Here is a 20327-nt window from a genome sequence, read left to right as displayed (position 1 = left end):
AACATTTAAAATACTAGAAAAAAAAAGAAATATAGGGTCTTATACAATAACTTGTGAAATAAACAATGAAGCAAAAGAATGAATGTATGATGATATATGTACAATACATCTGGCATTAAATATAACCCTTAAACAGTAAACTAAATGTTGGAAATACGCCTATACACCAAAAAAAAAAAAATAATAATAATATTTTTGTTTTGAATTTGGTATTTGTTAGAGTATAAAGAATAATCTATATTTTCCATTTATAATAGTATGGACAGCATGTTTGAAATTGTGGGGTAAGGAATAGGAGAGAATAATGTGTGTAGACGTACAAATATGTTCTTATTGTAACGCTTCCTGTTTTCTTTTTGAAGGAGATGACGATGATAATAATAGAAAGGAGGAAGAGGATGACGACAATGTACCAGCGGATGGTGTTGAATGAGAAAACAAAGAACAAGGTTCATCAAATGAAGAAGGTGACCAAAAATGATCAACCGAATTCAACAGTTGTTATTATTCTGATAATAATTGTTTTGAATTCTGATTTGGTTTTTTTTTGTTCTAGTTTTTGTTTCGTTCTAATACAACTTTTCGAATGCATATAGTGTGCATATATAATTCAGTGCATGCTGTAGAGAGATGATAATAATAATAATAATAATAATACTACTACTAATAATAATAATAATAATAATAATAATAACAATTTACCATTCCTTACCGGACATTCTCACTGGGGGCTTTGCCGACCTTCCTGATCGCTGCACACTCCTGCTTGTGTTCTTCCCAGCAGGCCACCTGGCAGGTTCGGTCGCAGTAGTGAGCGAACTTGCATTGGGCACAGCGGTGCAGGTTGGCCTGGTGACGGAAGCAACTGTGACACACCTGAGTGGATAAACTGAAAGGGAAGGAGACAAAGCGGTCAAAGGCAAAAAAAAAGTTCTGGTCAAAATCATCAGGTTGGGTAGGATGACCCGTTGCTCTGAGAGGCTTGTCTCAAAGCCCGATTGTCTATCAAGATAAAACCTGAAGGAATATTTTAACTTAACAACTTAAATGTATTAATTAAAAAAATGTATTGTCATATTTAGTTAAAATATATATATGTATTTATTTTTTAATAAATAACTAAATAAATAAATAAGCCTGTAAAAAACATTAAATATATCAGCATTAGGACAGTGCCCCAAAGGTCTTTTGATCCACATGAAAATACCAACACACATTCCAACACTAACCCTCTGAGTTTATAGCTTAAGCTCACATTAATCTTCCTTGTCATGGGGCGATTGAGCTGCTCAGTGTGTGGAGTTTGCGTCCCTGTGCTCACATGGGGGTTTCTCCATGTGACATCATGGGAATCCCCACTAAAACCATGCAGAAGAAACATCATCTGACCAGCGATGGGCACTGTAAGCTGCACTCCTGTCCCTGGAGAAAGGACAAGCCTCGATCGGATTAAAAATCGGAGAACACACTTCGCAGCCTCCATTGATTCTGTGTGTATCGTGCGCAGTGACCAGGAAAGACCAGCTTGTCTTGAGCATGAAAGCTTGTCCAGTTCCCTCACGAGGAAAACATTCTTCTGCTTGATTACTGTGTAAAGTAGCTTTTTGTTTAATCTCTTGACATCGATCGTTTAATTAAAATGTTCCGGAACCAAACTGTAATTAATGAGACTTCATATTGGAACGCAAATCAACTGCTGTGTCAGATGCCGCCTGCTAAAAAAAAATCAAAGGTGATGTATGCCTTTATCAGCAGAGGTGCATGGAAAACAATTAAAGGTCCTCTTATACCTGGAGTCAATTGTTTTTGCCTATTTTCTGATGATGAAAAGGGTGAGAATTTTTCATGGAAATAAAGACCATAGCGCCAAAAACAAAAGTCTGTGAAACAGTTTATTCATAAGCTATCTATCCTGTCTATCCCATATACGTAAGCCTATTCCCTTTATCTATTCTATTTTTTTAAATTTTATTTTATTCTATCTATTTTTATTTTATTCTATAGTATTCGACTTACTGCATTACGTTTTGGGAATCAGTTAGTTGCTCTAGTAGAAAGAAATTTTCTTAGGTAGCTACTGTGTTGAGTCCAGGACATATTGTGTGTAATCACCGGGTGCGTTGCATTAACATTTCACTGCATATATGTATGAAAGTATGTATATGTATGTGACGAACAAACCTCTTGAATCTTGAATCTTGAATAAGCGTATACTTGTTAATGTTTCTATAATTGTTGGCATCTCGCAAAGCTCTGTGCAGCTTCTGTGGCTTATGCTGATGGATGAAGGGGTTGATTATTTATTCACAGACACAGACACAGACACACACACACACACACACACACACACACATACTTACGCACACACACGGAGCTGCTGGACAGCTCTTGTCTTACATTAAGCAGATTCCTCCGGTGCATGCCTGCTGTGTGGGTCATCTTCACTGAGCCAAAGAAGATACTAGTTCTTATATGGCCCTAAAAGTGAACTAGCAGATCTATGACTACCATTCCAGCTATGGAGTCTGGCCCTTTGGACGCATCCCAAAAACAAACAAACAAACAAACAAACAAACAAACAGATAAATAAATAAAAAATCCCAAATATATTTCTTCCTTTGCAACTATCGTATTTTGAATTTATACCTGAATAACGTGTCGCCTATTTCAATGTGTAGCGAGCGTTACTGAATTTCTGACAGGACAACACACACATACTGTACACACAAGCTCATACACAACCACACAGGGTATTGGAGTATCTAATTGCATCAGACATTGTGAAATAGATAATTATTTTTGATTTCTGACATGAATTATCGGTATAATCAACGCTAAAGGTGTAAAAAAAAAAAATAGTAAAATGACCTTCTCAGTTATCCCAGAATAAAACCCCAGCATAGGGGTAATACTCTGGCCTGAAGGGTCTAGGATTATTACATGTTATCTGTGGAAACTGAACAAGTTGACTGACTTTTGACTTGTTAAAATGTATTTAACTGTATTTATTGTTATTATTATTTTGTTTTTCATTGTCGTTCATTGTTGCTGTTTTTTACATATTATTATTGCTTTCTATTACGCTTTGCTACTGACTGTTATGATAACTCCATAACTTTATTGCTTCATGTTGTTTCAAGGGTGGAAAACTCTAATGAACAAAGTTAATAAAAAGAAAAAAAAAACCTACATATATCGATTCTTACCTCAAAATTACCATCAGTAAACTTGTATTTTCCACTTGTGTAACTGTTGAAATCTATTCAAGGAGTAACGTATGCATTATTTTACAGTTAAGATTTGATACTGAATCATAAAATGAGGATTTAATGTGCATTGCTCACGGTATTGTTGAGCAGATCACTAAGTTGCTGGTCAAATTCATGAAATAAAAAAAATAAAAGCTTGGATATTGGGTTAAGAAAATGACCATAACGTTGTGAATTTCGACTGAACGCCCAGACACCCATCAAGTCAAAAGAAAAAAACAACCCTTAATAAGGCGTCGTTTACCTGTCGAAGACCACGGCGGCGAAGCTGGGCTCGGAGAAGACCACGTCCCCGGCGGCGTGCTCCCTGGTGGCCCTCAGGCCCCGACCTTTCTTCCCGGCGTCGAACAGCTCGACGTTCTCCATGATTCCCAAAGTCATTGTGCGGACAAGACAAAAGCAGGAAAGGTGAGAGAGAGAAGGAGAAAGTGACAGAGATGGAGAGAGGGAATGAGAGAGAGAGAGAGAGAGAGAGAGAGAGGGAGAGGGGGGGGAGGGGCGGGATAAATAAATAAATAGAGCAGCAGGGTCAGGAAAGTTCTCAGTGTCTTCCTTCCAAAACCTCTAAAAAGGCACCTGTCAACCCCCCCCACCGAGGCTTCCATACCATCATCAGCTGAAAATAGCCTCACCCTCCTCAAGGGTTATACCATCGGCCCCCGACGTGGGGGTATCGGCCACGGGAGGTGAGACGGGAGGGGGAAGACGGAGAGGAGATGCGGGTCCTCTCCCCTTTGAGTTGGTCCGGACCCCCAGGGGTATTTTGGTCGGAACAGCTGTGGCTGTCCGTTCGTGTATACAGGAGGCGGGTGACGGGAAACAGATCCGTGAAAAAAAAGTCCTTACCGACGGGTACCTGCTTTCTCGGAGATTGCGATCGTCCAAGATCCCCCGTCTCCCAGGCCCTTTCCTCTCGCGGTGCCCCGTTGACTTGCATATTCTATTCCAACGTTGCAAGCGATTACATGACGTCATTGTGTGACATCATTTAGCGGATGCTTTTCTTTCGGGGCGACTGGCAACCGGCGTGTCGGTCAAAATCAAAGCAACCGAGGCATCGCGGTTTGTCATCAGGGCTTTCAATAACAACTGCTGCTCAAGTCAAGGCTTGTTGTTTTTGCGGTGTGATGTTCAGGATAAAGAGGCGAGGGCCCTCGGTCGGCAGGGGTCGGCAGAGGTCGAGTCCGGGCGCAGCCAGAAGATACGGGTCTCCTCGGCTGGAAAAAAACCCAGATAGAACGTCAGCGTTTCCTAACTCAAGGATTTGAGTTAGGAAATGGGCACGGCTGCCCATTGGACCATTCATCGGTATCTTTGTCGCGACGTTGGCGCTCTGTCTCAAATTTCTCCGATTTGTCCATTTCTCATATTTGACGCGAAACTCAGTTCATCCGACGGCCACGGGAAGGGAAATATGAGGCCTAAGTTGTTGAGCGGCGCCAGTTTCTGTTTTAAAATCCAAAATGTTTTGCATCCTTGGCTTCATCAGGTAAAAGCAGATGAACTGCGTCGTTCACCAAGTACATCCTAGCGATGGGGCGCTGTCCCCCTGTGCAGTGGCAAAGGGGTATTATAGTGAGTTGACAGCTTCTCACACTTTGCAGCAGAAGAGTCCACCAGCTCTAGCATCCTGTTAGTGATGCCAATTATTGAGGTGGAGTAATTTCACTCCAACAACGTGGTTATTATTATTTGGTATTTCTGGCCATGATTTGCCTTTTGCATTGACATTCTGTGCATTTCAAACACCGAGTTCAATTTTATCTAATGGATGGATATCTACAGATCTCAAATGAAAAAATATCCTAGCACATGACAAAGGCAGAAAGACAAAGCGGAAAAGGCACAAGTACTGAAATAAACTTTTTGAAAAATGATTTGGTCTCGACAAAATCTCAGTCTATTAAATTATATATATATATATATATATATATATATATATAATATAAAGAAAATCACACACATGCAATTGAGTTAATCCCTTTTTCTACCTTGCCATAAATTTCAGGGTGGTTTTGTAAATCATTTAATATAAAAGATTTACTTACTTGCAAATAATCTTGCAGAGAAAGCCAAATAAGCTCATGGGAACCTAAGGTTACCATGTAATAAGCTCATAAGTCATAAGCTTAGACCACATGTAAGGCACTATAACAATATGAATCCTATTGCAGTTAAAATCAATGGGATGGACATGGATACTTTCCTGGCAACTTTATTTAAAGAAAAGCCCAAAAAAACAAGAATCACGGTTACAAAACGTTGAGATATATATATAGAACAATGACTTAAATTAATGCCATTCAGCTGGTCAAATAAATGCCATCAACAGAGTAAAGGAAAAACACTGTTGATTAAAAGTCTGTAAGAAATTATAATATTAATATTTGATTATATTATAATTATAATGTTATTATAAAATTGTAATTCGAAATACACTGAATTTAAAAATGTACTTCAAATTCCCATATAAAAGGAGGGTTATAAGAAATATTTCAATTCATAAAAGTACAGACATTTTATGCCAGCCACAGATATTGGTGTGATGATTTTGGCAGGAAAGTCTTGTGTTGCTCATTAGTACTTATAACATTGATTAAAACATAATTTGTTCTACAGGTCGTAGAAGTCTACATGAGCCCCAGAGGTGTAGTCGTCTTGAAGTAGCAGCTTCATCAATTTTGCACAGGAGGCTTCGCAGGTAAGCAGCTGCCCCTGGGCGTACATGACTGAAAAAGACTTCCGGAGGCTGGGATCTGCAGAGCTGGATCTGGCCTCTGCTTGCATGGCTGTGTCTAGCGGTCCTAAGGCAGAATACAAACCAAAATGAAACTGTATCATTCTGCAAACTTGGAGATAATGTCTGAATGTATAGCTACTTACTTTGACAATTCATCCAAAATGTATTACAAAAATATAAGTTTCATGGGGTTATTGCATTTGCATACATCCTTTGACACACACACACACACACACACTATCTGTTAATATATTTTACGCATGTTGAGTCAGCTATTAACTTACTAGTTAGAGGTGGAGGCATATTTTAAAAGATGAAAGAGCAAAACACGAACCAGCGGAGAACATGTCCCAGAAAACTGTTGTCAGAACACTAAAAAACTCAGTTTACTTCTTTATATGTCATTCCATGCCATTAGAGGGCACAGAGTGATCGCACCTTTTTACAGAGTGAGTTGCCGGAAACGGGGGGTGGGGGGGGACCAACAAACAACAACCGCGCCGGTGAACGAAGCACGAAAGCGATTAGCGAGCAGAGTCGGCGGCGAAAAGAAACAAAACGAAAAGGAGGTGGCTGCCATGACGCACGGACATTTGGACCAAAGTTCAAACAAAGTACACCTCCGGGGGCTTGCACCCAAAGAACCCAAATCCCCGCGTCACTTTGTTCTGCTCTTGTTCTGGACACGTCTTTTTTGGTCAAAAAGTTCTACTTCTTTTTAGGCCTCCATCCTAGCTGTTAACCAATACTTGTTTTGACGTGTATTATTTCAAGAGGAAAGTAAATCAATGGCCTGCAATGTCCCAGTGTTCAGCGGGGTTCAGGTCTGGGCTCTGTACAGGCCAATCAAGTTTTTTCCAAGCAGCCTGTTGTATGAAGTACCTAAATGTTCACTGATTTAAACTCATCAGTCCACCAACTGAACAAATTTGAGGCGAAAAATAAGCAATCCAGTTGCTGATTCTTCCCTCATATTAGATCGACAAGGCCCCTGACAATAAAAACACTACTTTTATTGGTTTTGTTTGAAGAAACGCGGTGGATCACGCGGCGCAGCCTACAGTCTATCGACGACAATTTATTTATTTTTTTAAGAAAGAAACACAGCAAAATTATTTTTGTTGAATACTTTTTTTTTTTTTTTTATACTTTTTTTTGGAATACTTTTCCACCGTCTGCAGTTGGTATTAACTCCTCTTTCTTTTAAAAGATTTGTGCTGGTCATCCCAGTGACGCTTGTTGTTCTCCAGCTGTGGGTGGATTGACTCAGATGGGGGGGTGGTTCTAATTCTAATGTGGGCCCACTTAAGTATGAAGGGATCAAAACCGTGAACGGCATGTTTCAGGACATGTTTTCTGACAAAGGCTGCCACAAAAAAAACTGGCTGGGTTGTCAGATTTCACAGTTTGTGTGCTCGTAGGCCCATCAGAGACCCAAATGTGTGTGCAAAGTGGGGCTGGGTATTGGTACTCAATACCTTTAAGGTATCAATTGAAATAACCTTTTACCAAGTAGTATTTAAACCTCTCCAGTCAAACAATACCTGCATTCAATCCTTTTTGTACCCAACTTTTTATATGGTTTTGCTCGCAGCCAATCACCGCAAGCGTTCTTCACTTTCATGAGACGTGTGATCACCCCACTTCCGCAGCGACTACAAGCCAGCCAATCACCGCAAGCGTTTCACGACTTAATGAGACGCGTGATTGGCTCACGAGCGCAACAGCAGCTACAACAGTGTTAAAGGATAGTGAGGTGGACCTAAGGGCGTGGTTATGCCACGGCTGCAGATGGCAGATGGCAGATGGCTCATTTCTCGCGGGCACGCAGCTGTCTCGAATGGGCCTAGTCAGTGCCCGCACGGGGGTGATGAGGCCGGTCAGGGCAGGGAGTTTTCTTAATGGCGGTCTGTCTCACAGGGGGATCGGCGCACAGGCTCTTCAGCCGATCCCCCTCTGTGGAGTGTCATTCCTCCTGCGCCCGACTGATTATTATTGTTTAACATTTATCCTTTTGGCCAGCGAGCCTTTCTGTTTATCGTTATCATAAAAACCCTCTCCATGTCGGCGACCCAGTGCCAGAAAGACTTCATCTCCCCCCCAGACCTGCCAACCTCGGGAAAATATTTTGAGTACCACAATAGTGTAACAGGGAGTCTCCGTGGTGTTTGAGTTACTGGAGCTAAATTACTGCATCAGTTATTCACACCGTAGTCGTCTCGTAACGAGGCTCATCACATCGTATGCGAGCTACTACGGCTAACTGCATACAGTATATAGTAATTTATCTCTGAGGTGTAGGGATGGTGTGGTGAGCAGCCACACATGACCTGGATCTGGGTAACTGAGATCAGGGTGCCTGCATACCTGTTGCTCAGGATAGGAGCCCTGTCAAGACGGGGGAGAAGCAGCCGCAGCAAACACCACGGGTAACTGCCTGCAGCTAGCACCTACGCCCAGCAGCCACTGCCGGGACCATCCAGCAGCCCAGAAGCCAGGCCACCCCTCCAAGCAGCCCCCACAACAGCCAAGTCCGGCCACGCCGTCACCAGCCAGCACAGCGGCCTGAGGCCCCACTCTCCGGAAGGGAGGAGGGGTTAAGTTCCAATAAAATTGAATTTGGGACTTTGAAGTTTCAGTATAAATCAACCTGTAACTCTCACTGAGTTTTAGTAGGACCAAACATATAACAAACATGGAAGTCCAGTTCAAACTTCAATTGAACGTCTTTCACTTTAAATGCAAATATACACTTATTTATTATTTACTTATTTATTATTATATTTATATGGGCCTTTGCAAATAAATTGCAATCATAACAAAAAACAAACGAATAAAATAAATGGCCGACTCTTCTCATTCTAGTTCACTCACTAGAAGTCCTTCTTCGCTCATCGTGCGTTAAACCAAGTGAATCAAATCGAATGACTCGTTTTACTGAGTGACTCATCAAGAACCAAGTCTCAAAAAAAGGGTCAAACTTTTCATCACGAGCAGAGCTCCACTGTGGCAGCAACAAATACACAGTCTGCACAATGTTGGACTATTGTCAGGAGATAAATGAATTGATCTAATCTTCCTTGTTTACCTTGGAGTACCTCCAAACAGCCGACATTTTCTTTCTTTTGCTCTCTTTTTTGAGGATCGACTATGCAACGTTACATTACGTTGGTATCGGGTTTGAGTATTGGAGCATTTTTACGAGTACAGTACATAAGCACAGTATAGGGCCTGTACATTTGGCCCGGCACAGAATCTGAAAATATATTCTACACTGATCGGCCGGTGAAAACCAACCAATTCCAGTCACCGGCTGGTCGATCGGTGCATCTCACATTTTATATGTTAACAATACAGTAAACATGTTTGTGCTTTATTATACAGTAGAAGAAGAAGAATCTTAAATTGTCACACAGCACACCACACCACAACATATGCACACGCACACGCACACGCTTTGGATGGTGGCCGGTGAAATGAGGCCTCTGCATTTAACCCATCTTTGGTTTGTCCTTCCTCCGGGGGGGGGCAGCCAGGAGCAGTGGACAGCATTCGTGGACGCGCCCGGGGACCTGGTGACGAGTGTCCATCGCTGGTCAGACGATGATGGGTGCATGTTTTTGGGGGGGTCCCTACTGACGTTAGGTGGAGGAAACCCCATGTAAGCAAGGGGAGAACATGCAAACTCCACACAGAAAGGCTCCTATTTGAGAGATAACCCGCCCGGAGCACAGTGCCAGCAGCGCCCCAGGCGGGAATCGAACCCAGGACCTTCTTGCTGTTAGGCAGCAGTGCAATGCACACACCAGCGTGTAACTCCCCCACTTCCCATTTTACTTCAGAAAAGCAGCGTTACACCTCAGTGGCTAATAAAGTACCACTGCGTATAACATGTTGTGTGAGAGGAGAGGGAGGGCTTACAGAACCACAGGTCGTAGCACGTGGTCCAGTCCGAGGGATGTAGTTTAAATACCCAAAAGATGTACGGTATTGTTTTTTATTGATTGATTGAATGGCAGATGCCCTCCCTAAACCTGGACCTGTGGGCAGAGACTCCCACAGATGGGTTCACAATTATTCAAGTCTGTCTTAAAGCAACAGTCAAGATGTCCATATGAACAGTTAAAGAGGTTTTCGGTCACGAACAGTCCAAGACCCAAGACTAAAAATTAGGTAAAGTAGTTCTTAGGGCTGGCAGGTTACTGTACGGGATTTGTAGCAGACTTTTCAGAGCCGATCAGCCGTTCTTCTGATTTAACTCGGAAAGGTGCACCAGATCCGGTCCAGTGGACGGAGAAGTGCCAGCAGGCTTTTGATGAAAATAAATCAGCTCTCTGTGGGAAGCCAGCGCTGTGCACACCTAACGTTTTTCTGCTTGCAGAACGACGTGTCAGGCGGAGGGCTGGGGGCAGTGCCGTCCCAGCAGATGGAGGCTGCCGCCCAACAGGTACTGTACATCAGCTGTAAGCTGTCCGAGCTGGAGTCCAGGTACAGCACCATCGAAAAAGGAGTGCCTCTGCATCAAGTGAGCAGTCGGCGCCCTCCGGTACTACTGGAGGGCGCAGACAACAGTGGGTGGGGCTGCAGGACTGTCATATCAGGTGGTCTGTAATACGGGGACCCCCAGTGGACGGTCCTGGCTCCATTCCTGTTTACCCTCTATACATCTGACTTCAGATACAACTCAAAACAGAACAAATTTAGAAAAAAACGGAACATCCTACCTGGGGAGTAGTTGAGCACCCGGAGATCAGGCTCCTCTTTGGCCAGAACCCTGAACATCATTTCCCGGGCAGCCTTCCCTGTGCAGTAGAGCGCCCAAGAAGGGAATGGTTGCAGGGCACACAGGGAGGTGACGTTGACCACGGTGCGTTTTAATCCAGGATGGTGCGGAAACGCCTGGAGCATGCCGGCAGTGAGGCACATAGCGGAGCTGACATTGAGAGACAGATAGGAGTCCACCTCGGACATGTTGGTGAAGCTCTTAGCGTAGCGAGACACGTCTCCCAGAGAAGCTAAAAGACAAGAAGTGAACAGTGAAATCATCCTTTTTTGCATTTTTACAAATAGAATAATACTTTCACAAATCAGAAATGATGTTATAAATGCAATATAGGCTTCTTATTATAATCTAGTCAAGCTAGTCTAGGCAAGTACAGTAGTTTTTAAAATATACCCGGTCCCGAGTGGTCAGTCTGGAAAATATACAGTAAAATCTACCTTTTCCTGTTTTTACAAATAGAGTTATACTTTCACAAATCATAAATGGTGTTAGAAATGCAATATGGGCTTACTATTATAATTTTTTAACCTGTGCTATCAGCATGCTGGGCATACAACACAGAGTATTTGTATGCTATTGCATCTAGGACAGAGTTAGTCTGCAAGTAGAGTTAAACTTCTCAACCTGCAATGCAACTCTATTAATTCTTAAATCATCAAGAACTGCTGCAATAACTCTGTCCTGTGGATGGCCCGTCGGATGAGAAGAACACAGTTTTTGGTTATAGAGAACCACCACCAACCCCCTTCTTATGAGAACTATTTTACCATGTTTGGGTCTATAAACAACTAATCACTACTCCAAGAGGGGGAGAATCACCACGGGTGAGACAATTAAACATAGAACCAAACAACATTTCCACTGAAAACATAAATATCGGACGACATGTATTGAAAAACATAGTTAATCAGGTCAACTGGGACAAAATTGGGCACGTGGCCTCTTCCGGTCATAGTTATGGCAGTAAATGAGGGAGGAAAGGAGAGGGATGCAACCAGGAGGGTGCTGGGGTGTGTTCAAAGTAGGTGTTGTTGGTGGTGTGTGTGTGTGTGTGTGTGTGTGTGTGTGTGTGTGTGTGTGTGTGTGTGTGTGTGTGTGTGTGTGTGTGTCTGTGATGGGACCGCCTGTGTGTGTGTGTGTGTGTGTGTGTGTGTGTGTGTGTGTGTGTGTGTGTGTGTGTGTGTGTGTGTGTGTGTATGTGAGGTGTCCACCAGTGAGTGTACAGGACTTATCCCAACTGGTTCTGGTGTATAAGGTCGGTATGATGTCGTGGCGCCTCCAAGCCGTGGAAAGTATGTATGAGTATGAGTTTTGGCACTGGGAGAGATACGCGAAGCGCAGCCAGATCAACGCAGGGGCGCAGCAGTCCGGGTAGCGGCCAAGCGGACCCTCCCCCGGACCCCACCGCGCCACAGCACGCCCACCTCCCGGGGACCTGGGGACGCCCAACCTACAGCGACCAGCCACGGCTGCAGAGCAGCCAAACATGCAAAATCCACACAGAAAGCACCTTAAGCGGGAGATAACCCGCCGGAGCGTTGTGCCAACAGCGCTATGTTTTTTACAAATATAGTAATACTTTCACAGATCAGAAATGGTGCTGTGAATGCATTAAAGGCGTGTCACGGTGGCGCAGTGCATTGCACTGCTGCCTCACAGCAAGAAGGTCCTGGGTTCAATTCCCACCTGGGGCGCTGTTGGCACCGTGCTCTGGGCGGGTTATCTCCCAAATAGGAGCCTTTCTGTGTGGAGTTTGCATGTTCTCCCCGTGCTCACATGGGGTTTCCTCCACCTCACGTCAGTAAGGACCCCCCCCCCAAAAACATGCACCCATCATCGTCTGACCAGCGATGGACATTTATCACCTGGTCCCCGGGCGCGTCCACGTACGCTGCCCACTGCTCCTGGCTGTGCCCCCGGAGGAAGGACAAGCCAGGATGGGTCAAAAGCAGAGGATCCATTTCACCAGCCACCACCACCGCATGTGTGTGTGTGTGTGTGTGTGTGCAAGCATGTGGTGTGTTGCGTGACGAATAAAGACTGTTTGTTCTTCTTATTATAATCGAGTCCAGGTTTGAGGTGGCTACAAGTACAGATCTAGACCTGGTTTGAGGTGGTCTGCGTCGACAAAAACAATAAATAATAATAATCCAATAATTCCGAGGAATTTTTAACGCCCCAAGAAAGCAGACGCTGTGGATGGGCTGCCCACTTCACTTCCCTTCAGCGTCACGTTTCCCCTCAACTTCGGCGTATTCGGCAGTTTCATCTTCCATTGTGAAACACGGGACTGAGTCATTGACATTTTGTCAGACCGGCCCATTAATGCGTCTTAGAAAGTCTCCAATTTGCACCGGGCCTGCACCAGTGAGTAAATAAAGAGAATAACGAGACCGTGTTGCCATATGGGTCTGCTCGGCACTACACGACACCCACTCCCCCGTGGTAGTTAACGGGTCGGGTGAGTAATAATAAAAGCTAAACTCGTCCCCCTTGCGCTCCCCTCACCCTCTTACCAGCATTATTGACGAGTATGAGATGATCGATATCTTCACGGCACGCTCGTTTCGACGCGCCGACGACGCTCTCCACGCCTTCCTTAACGCCGAGATCGGCGACCACGCATTCGACCGCCGGGCCCGTCTTCCCGCCGTTCGCCGCGATCAACTCCGCCTGCAGCAGCCGCAGGTCTCCCCCGGAGCGAGCGCTGAGGAGGAGCACGGAGCGCGGCTGCAGCAGCCGGAAAATGTCCGCGGCCACCGCGCGGCCGAATCCCCGCGACGCCCCCGTCACGACGCAGAGCGCCCGGCCCAAGTCCTTCGCGTCCGCGGCTATCACGTCGGACTGCATCTCGGGGGGGAGAGACGCTCCGGCCTCCGGGGAGTTGGGCTCCGTCGCAGAGGAGGACGCGTGGTCGAAAGGGAGTTATCTCCACCGAGACCCTCAGGGCGCCATCGCGGCACGCCCCTCGCGCGTACGCTTTAAAACAGCGGCGCTGCGTTCAAGCGCTGGTCCCAAGCTCGGGGAAAAATCGAACCCGCTTGGGAGGAGTTGGGAAGCGTTTGACTTGTCGTTTAGTCGCGATCTGTGTTTGTTAAGAATTGTTACTTTACCCCCCCCCCCCCCCCCCGAAGCTGTTTAGTGTTATGTATATCTATAAAGAACAAGAAAGAGATGTGGAGGGTGGAAAAGAAAGGGATTGGTCATGATATGTTCCGTCGGTGCGTTTTAGAAAAGAAAAAGCGACATTCGCATCGAATAATAATACTCTACAGTCTAAAAAAAAAACCAAAAAACATCCTTAACAATTGTATTTATAGGTGAGCCTAGCGTCTGTTTGTTATTGCCTTCTTTTTTTAAATTTCTCATTGCGTTTTTAATTCTAAGATTAAGGATTTTTTTCCCCCCACACTGTTCTGGTTTCAAATGTTATTTAATTGTGTTTCTGTCGTCTGCCCCCAACTGCTTGTTAAGCACTTTGTAATGGGAGGATTTTTCTGTACACGATTAATAAAACAATTTTAATATGTATGTATCAGTATGGATATCATAATCCTTCTTTTTAAAGTAATCTGTATGGCTTTATCCTCTTCATTTAAACGTGTCCGTTTTGAATTCTTATCTCATTGTGTTTGTACTACGCATTCTTTACTTAACTTTTTGTCCCACACTGTTTGTTTTTAAATTGTATTCAATTTGTCTCTTGAATGCCCCGGGTGCTTGTTACGTACTTTGTGACGGTTTAATAAAATAAAAAGCTATATAAATAAAGATCCACTTACTTACAAAATAAATAAAAAAAGTCAAATGTACAAGTGCTTGTGGCAGTTTCTTCTACCACGTGCCACCCGAGTGTTCAGGGCTCTCCGGCACAGAAGACGGGGTTGTAGACACCAGTTTATTGTAGAGAGAGGGCTAGGTGGAATTAGCCCAGGAGCAGAGAGAAACGTCATCACACGGTCATCCTATCCTCAGGACGTGTGGGGATGTTACACCAACAGGTAAGCAGCCACTCTGATCCCAATTACCTAGATCCAGGTCAGGCGTGGCTGCTCAAGCCACACCCCTGACACCAAACTGAGCCCAGGGAAAATACCTGGCCAAACCTTACCCCCCCCCCCCCCCCCCCCCTCCAAGCAGAGAACAAAATGCAAAGAAAAATAAGAAGCCTAAAAGAGACTCTGAGACAGGGTTGCTACGCCTGAAGAGGACAGAACCTGTCGCACCATTCCTATACCTCAAATAATAAAAACACTGGACTCTGAAAAAGGGTTCCCATACCTCAAACCAACGAATGTTGAAAAAAAGAAAAATTAATGGTCCTCTTCCAGGGGACCTGGTCCCCGGGAGCAGCACGGTCGAACGGCTTCTTTCCCCCAGGGCGACGACAGACTGCCCCCTCCTCGCTTCCGAAGCATGGGGCCTCGGGCTGCTGTGCCAGCTAGTGAAGGCGTGGCCGGTCTTGGCTGTTGTGGAGGCTGCTCGGAGGGGTGGCCTGGCTGCTGGGCGGAGAAACTAGGTGCCAGCGGTTAACTGTGGTGGGTGCTGCGCCTGCTTCTCCCCCGGTCCTCCGCCGGACACCCTGGATGCTGCTGCCGCCAGTCGGGAGAGGGTTGGTGCTGGGGCCACCCGTTGATCTGCTGGTGGCTCCAGGGTGTCTTTGGACAGCCCCTCTGGGTCCCTTCCTTATGTCGGAGAGTCCTTGTTCAGGCACCGGTGTGGCAGTTTCTCCATCCATCTCCACGCATCACCCAAGTGTTGTGTTAAGGGACCTCCGGCACAGAGACACAGCAGACGGGGTTGTAGACACCAGTTTATTGAAGCGAGTGGGCCAGCTGGAATTAGCCCAGGCATGTCATGACGCAGCCTCCTATCGTGAGTGTGTGTGAGGATAGGGGTTTTACCTGCTGCTCATTAGACCAACCAACGAGCAACAGGTATGCAGCCACCCTGATCCCAATCACCTAGACCCGCGTCGGGTGTGGCTGCTCAAACCACACCATCCCCACACCACAGCGCTCTATGCACCAAATAAAGAAGAAGAAAACACACAAAAGGCTATGACTGAGGCTAAGTGCATGGCTGGATATTTCTGTACATGATGAATAAGATAAAAATATGTATACAGTATAGACACAGCAAACCAGTTTGTATAGGTTATCCTTTTTTATAAAGTCTAGTATTCATGGTTTTATCTATTTCAATTTGTCTGTTTGTTTTATTTTGAACTCTTATCTCATGTGGTTTTTACTATATATTCTTTCCTTAAGTTGTTTATTTTTTTATTTTTTTGCTTTTTCCCCCCCACAGTGTTTTTGGTAAAAAAAAATGTAATTAACTCTGTGGATTTGATATTTCTGTATAAAATAAATTACAAAAATAAATAAAAATATAGCTTCAGGTATGGCATGCCATTGTTTCGATGGCCCATTATTCTGAAACCTCCGAAGTCGGAGATGGACGACACCCAAACCCAAACCCTAACCATCTCTAAGTTTCTACCTAAACTTAACTGTCTCTAACCCAACATTTCTCAGACTATTGGGGTAACGGAATAATGGGCCGTTGGAACAATGGGCAGTTCCCGCTGCAGGCAGCAATGCACAGGATCCAGGTCAGTTGCAGCAATTGCTCCAATGTGAAAACAAGCCAAAAGACTAAAATAAACAATAACTAACAGACCACTACACAATGTACACTGGAGACCCTCACTCACTTCCTACTGACACAAATTACACTTTTCCAAGTTCCCATGGAACGCAGCATCACTTCCTGCTATCTCTCATCTCAACCAGATACAAACTTGGAGCGCTCTCTTAACTTTTGTATCTTTTGCATCATCCTGTCCCATGTGTGGAAAGAGTACAAAACCAAATGTGTCTCTATTGTGGGGGGGATGAAAAAACCCTGAGGTGAATTCTATGAGAAGAAAACCTCAATTCAAATGGCATGAAACTAGAGACGGAACAAAATCCGAACAATGCAAGTATGTAATTCGAGTTCAGAAGCGGCTTATTAAATCGAACCAGTTGAATTCTGGCTCGGGCAGTGAAGCCATGAAGCCAGCAAGGCTGCGTTCAGTCACGGGATGCGTTAATAAAGAATGTGCTGCGTCCCTTCCTGAGGTAGAGCAAGAGTTCAGCACGTAATAACTCGAAAGGCACAATTCAGTCCGGGGCTTTGAAGCGGAGGAAGAAAAAACTGAAATAATACCAAGATAAACATAGAACATGTGAACTTTCAGAGTTAACAAAAAAGTGGACGGTTTCCAACGTTGGAAGGAGCACATACAACCACCACATCTAATTGTAGTCAAGACATTTAATACCATCGACATATTGAGTTTTAGCCAGTGAGCTCAAACGGTTGACATTACTGCTGACCATTTTGGTCGCTCTTTTTTTTAAATTTGTTTTTATCTTTTTTAATCTGGTATGAACTCATTTAATCTCCCCAGGTTGTGGCCGTTCCCTGTATCATATTCAGGGAATATTCATTCTCAATGCTTGGAGCAGATCGCAAGAATCAGAACGATCGGATCAGATCAAAGTTTGCTTGGCAGCCATACACGGAAACGCTGAAGTACCATGGCCATCTTCAATATGGGGAACGAAAAAAAATAAAAAAAACAAACAAACAAAAAAATTATAATAATAAAAGAAAAAAAATATATATATATACACTAACCTGCCCTCTTGTGGTTTGGACAGGGATGACAATCAGAAAATCACTCATACATTTTAGATATTATCTATAAGATTACATCAGAAGTATAATATCAGCTATAGAAAAATCATATTGAATATAATATAGAACTCAACTGTCTCACTCTACCTTGATCGTAAGTTGATCAACATGCGTGTAAGGCGTCTGGCCTGGGTATTTTAATGACTCCTTCAGTTAAAAAAAGACGTGTAAAATATCATAAAACGGATTGGTCCTTTCATTCAAAATGTCCTCCCTAAATATATACATATCCAAAAAATGGAACAACATTAATGAAATAAACATGTTATGAGAATTTGATTAAAAAAAATAGCTTGTTTATCAAAATTCCAATAAATCCGGAAATTATTTAACATTTTTGCACTTCCGGCCCCCTCTCCTCGAAGTCAATGGGTTTTTTGAATGGGTTTTTGGTTCGATGTCTGAAATAAAGTCTGTGGTTAACACAAGTTAAAAAGATTTTTCAAGTTTTGTTCGACGACATAATATATGTCAGTAAATACCCCACTCATGAATTTTGAAGCTTTTACGTGTCTTTAAAAGAAGGCGCTTGCTAACAAGTGGCTAAATGAGACTACAGAGGTTGTTGGGGCCATTTGACGTCATCACGCCGAACGTGGAATGTCCTCTACTCACTAGTCCAATGTTACAGCCTCTAGTTGGGTTTATGCTCGCGCTCTTGCAAACTATTCTATCTCAAACTTTTCAGGCTTTTGTAGAAGAGGTAAGCGTGCAAAATCGAATTCCGAATTGGAAGCTGAGTGGTGGTGACGCTGAACCCACGCGTCCGTGGTATAGTTGGTTTATAGCCGAGCGTTAGCGTTTTGCTTCTGGCGATTGCATTTACGCTTCGAAAATCATAAAAGCGGTGTTCATTTGTGAAGATTATCTTGCTGAACAAACAAGTATCGTAAACCTCTGTTTGCCACGGAGCTTTTTCTTCCTGCAATTAATCCAAAACCCAATGGAAAAATCCCATGGGCTTTTTTTGTCGAGGGGAACCAGCGCGATGCTAACTTCTGGGTTGGATATAAAAATACATCATCTCTGCACCGTTCCTAGTGCGTGACATACAGTGGTTATCAAAGTCATAGTTCATTGTTGTGTAAACCGAAGAACCGATTCCATGGTGGCTTACAGTATCTCAGCACTCAAAACCATTTATCTTCCCACATAAATCAAACACTGAGCCTATATAGGGGCTTGGTTAGTTAGAATTTAACAACAACGATAATATGAAGGATTATTGATTTTCCGACACCGATTGACCGATTGTCAATTAGACGTATCATAAAAACACATAAAAAGCATTATAAAAAGATAAATGTCAAATATGGAGGCAACGGTGTGAGAAAGCCTTAACTGCTCGTTTCAACGACCAGCGAATCGCCTCAAAAACAACAAAAACCAGAGGTGCTAAAACACTTGAATAAAGATGTTTTATTTCATCCATGTGCGTCATTGACAGTGTATTATTACACCCAAAGAGGATGAAGAGAAGAGCCCAATCATTACGTTAGTGTTTGTGTGTCTGAGAGGGAGAGAGAGAGAGAGAGATTGATTGCTAGCACAGAATAATACATTTAACGGCCCATATCTAATGTCGGGACAAAATGTATGAGATCATATACAACTGAATGTCATTTTTGGTGGAAAAACGCCAAAACAATATGATTTCAGTTATTACAAATCAGCCAACTTCCTGGTTTTTTTTTTAAATACCTTTTTATACTATAACTACATCGCTAAGTACTTTACAAGATTGCTTTGCAACAATTTCTTCTGTAATTGCTATTTGGCAATATTATTAAATTGCTATATTCACGTCAATTTCTACAGGTTCTAGACTTAACCTACGTTCAACTCAAACCTCTAAATATTCAAGGCCAACGGGATGTCACAACCTTACGATACAAAAGATAATAGTAAACACGGAATCAAAACATAGAAGCGGCACGTTAGGCGGCCATGTTTCTATGGACACGATGCTCGTTGTTTTGGACCAAAATGTAAGAGGAATGTTGAAAACAACAATTGGGTCAATTCTCAAACCACCTGAAACGTCGGCCGTGTCTCAAATGAGTTGATGCACATGTGAAATAATTCATTGCAATATTAAAGTTCACAGCGCCTGCTATATGACCCACTTGCCACGTGCTTTTCTACTCGGAAAAAAAATGTATTATGGAAAAAACACATTGCGACAGTAGTGTACCCCTACATTACCATAACAATGTAATACCTCACATTTTTGAAATAAATATTCGTTTGATACATTTCAAAACAGGACAACAGAAGAGTAGTGGGGGGAACATAGTGATGGAGTACACATTTTTGCACTGTCATTGTGTGTTCAGCCATTTGACGCTAAGCTAAGCTAAGATAAACCAAGCTAAGCTAAAGTGCATTCATTACCGTGGCAGCCATCTTTAATTAGGATTACGCTAATCAATTTATTGATAAGAAAAGCACAGAAAAACAAACACTCAAATAATAACATAGATTAAAAACAACTTAGCGGGCCATATAGGAGGTAGTGTGCACTTAATATTTAGATTAATTATTTCCCATTCTCTGTGAATATGTGTAGCAATTCATTTCGGACATTCGTTTAATGTTGGTTTCATGAGAATGACCCAATTATGGTATTGTCATAAGAGACACATCTGGTGGGTAAAAGAGAGACACTGCTGAAATTGAATCCCCCCCTTTTATTTGTGTCTCTATGTACCCACCTGTATTTTAATTTAATTTTTTTTTTTTTGTTTTTTCCCCCTTTCCTAGAAGCTGACATATCCCGGGACCGAAA

General features: G+C 43.3%; 2 protein-coding genes across 2 annotated transcripts in view; both read right to left on the bottom strand.

Annotated features, from left to right (window-relative positions):
* The window catches only part of LOC307242756 (histone-lysine N-methyltransferase Smyd1-like), a 12776-nt gene extending 9027 nt beyond the window's left edge, over nt 1-3749 (bottom strand). The window contains exons 1-2 of the mRNA XM_080017322.1: nt 3514-3749; nt 713-889 (exon numbers count right to left, since the gene is read on the bottom strand). Coding sequence (XP_079873448.1) covers nt 713-889; nt 3514-3650 — 314 coding nt within the window. The 5' untranslated portion in view covers nt 3651-3749. The remainder of the gene's footprint in view (nt 1-712; nt 890-3513) is intronic.
* A 1719-nt stretch (nt 3750-5468) lies between these two features.
* LOC307243470 (sepiapterin reductase-like) lies at nt 5469-13759 on the bottom strand. The gene is made up of 3 exons (XM_080018295.1): nt 13309-13759; nt 10734-11024; nt 5469-6073 (listed from the first exon to the last, which is right to left on the bottom strand). Exons 1-3 carry the CDS (start codon nt 13640-13642, stop codon nt 5883-5885), a joined length of 816 nt encoding a protein of 271 aa, XP_079874421.1. The 5' UTR covers nt 13643-13759; the 3' UTR covers nt 5469-5882.
* Nucleotides 13760-20327: the final 6568 nt, after the last annotated feature.

Source organism: Zeus faber (assembly GCF_960531495.2).
Source record: "Zeus faber genome assembly, chromosome: 17".
Taxonomy (NCBI): Eukaryota; Metazoa; Chordata; class Actinopteri; order Zeiformes; family Zeidae; genus Zeus; species Zeus faber.
This window is presented reverse-complemented; position numbering and strand designations above follow the sequence as displayed.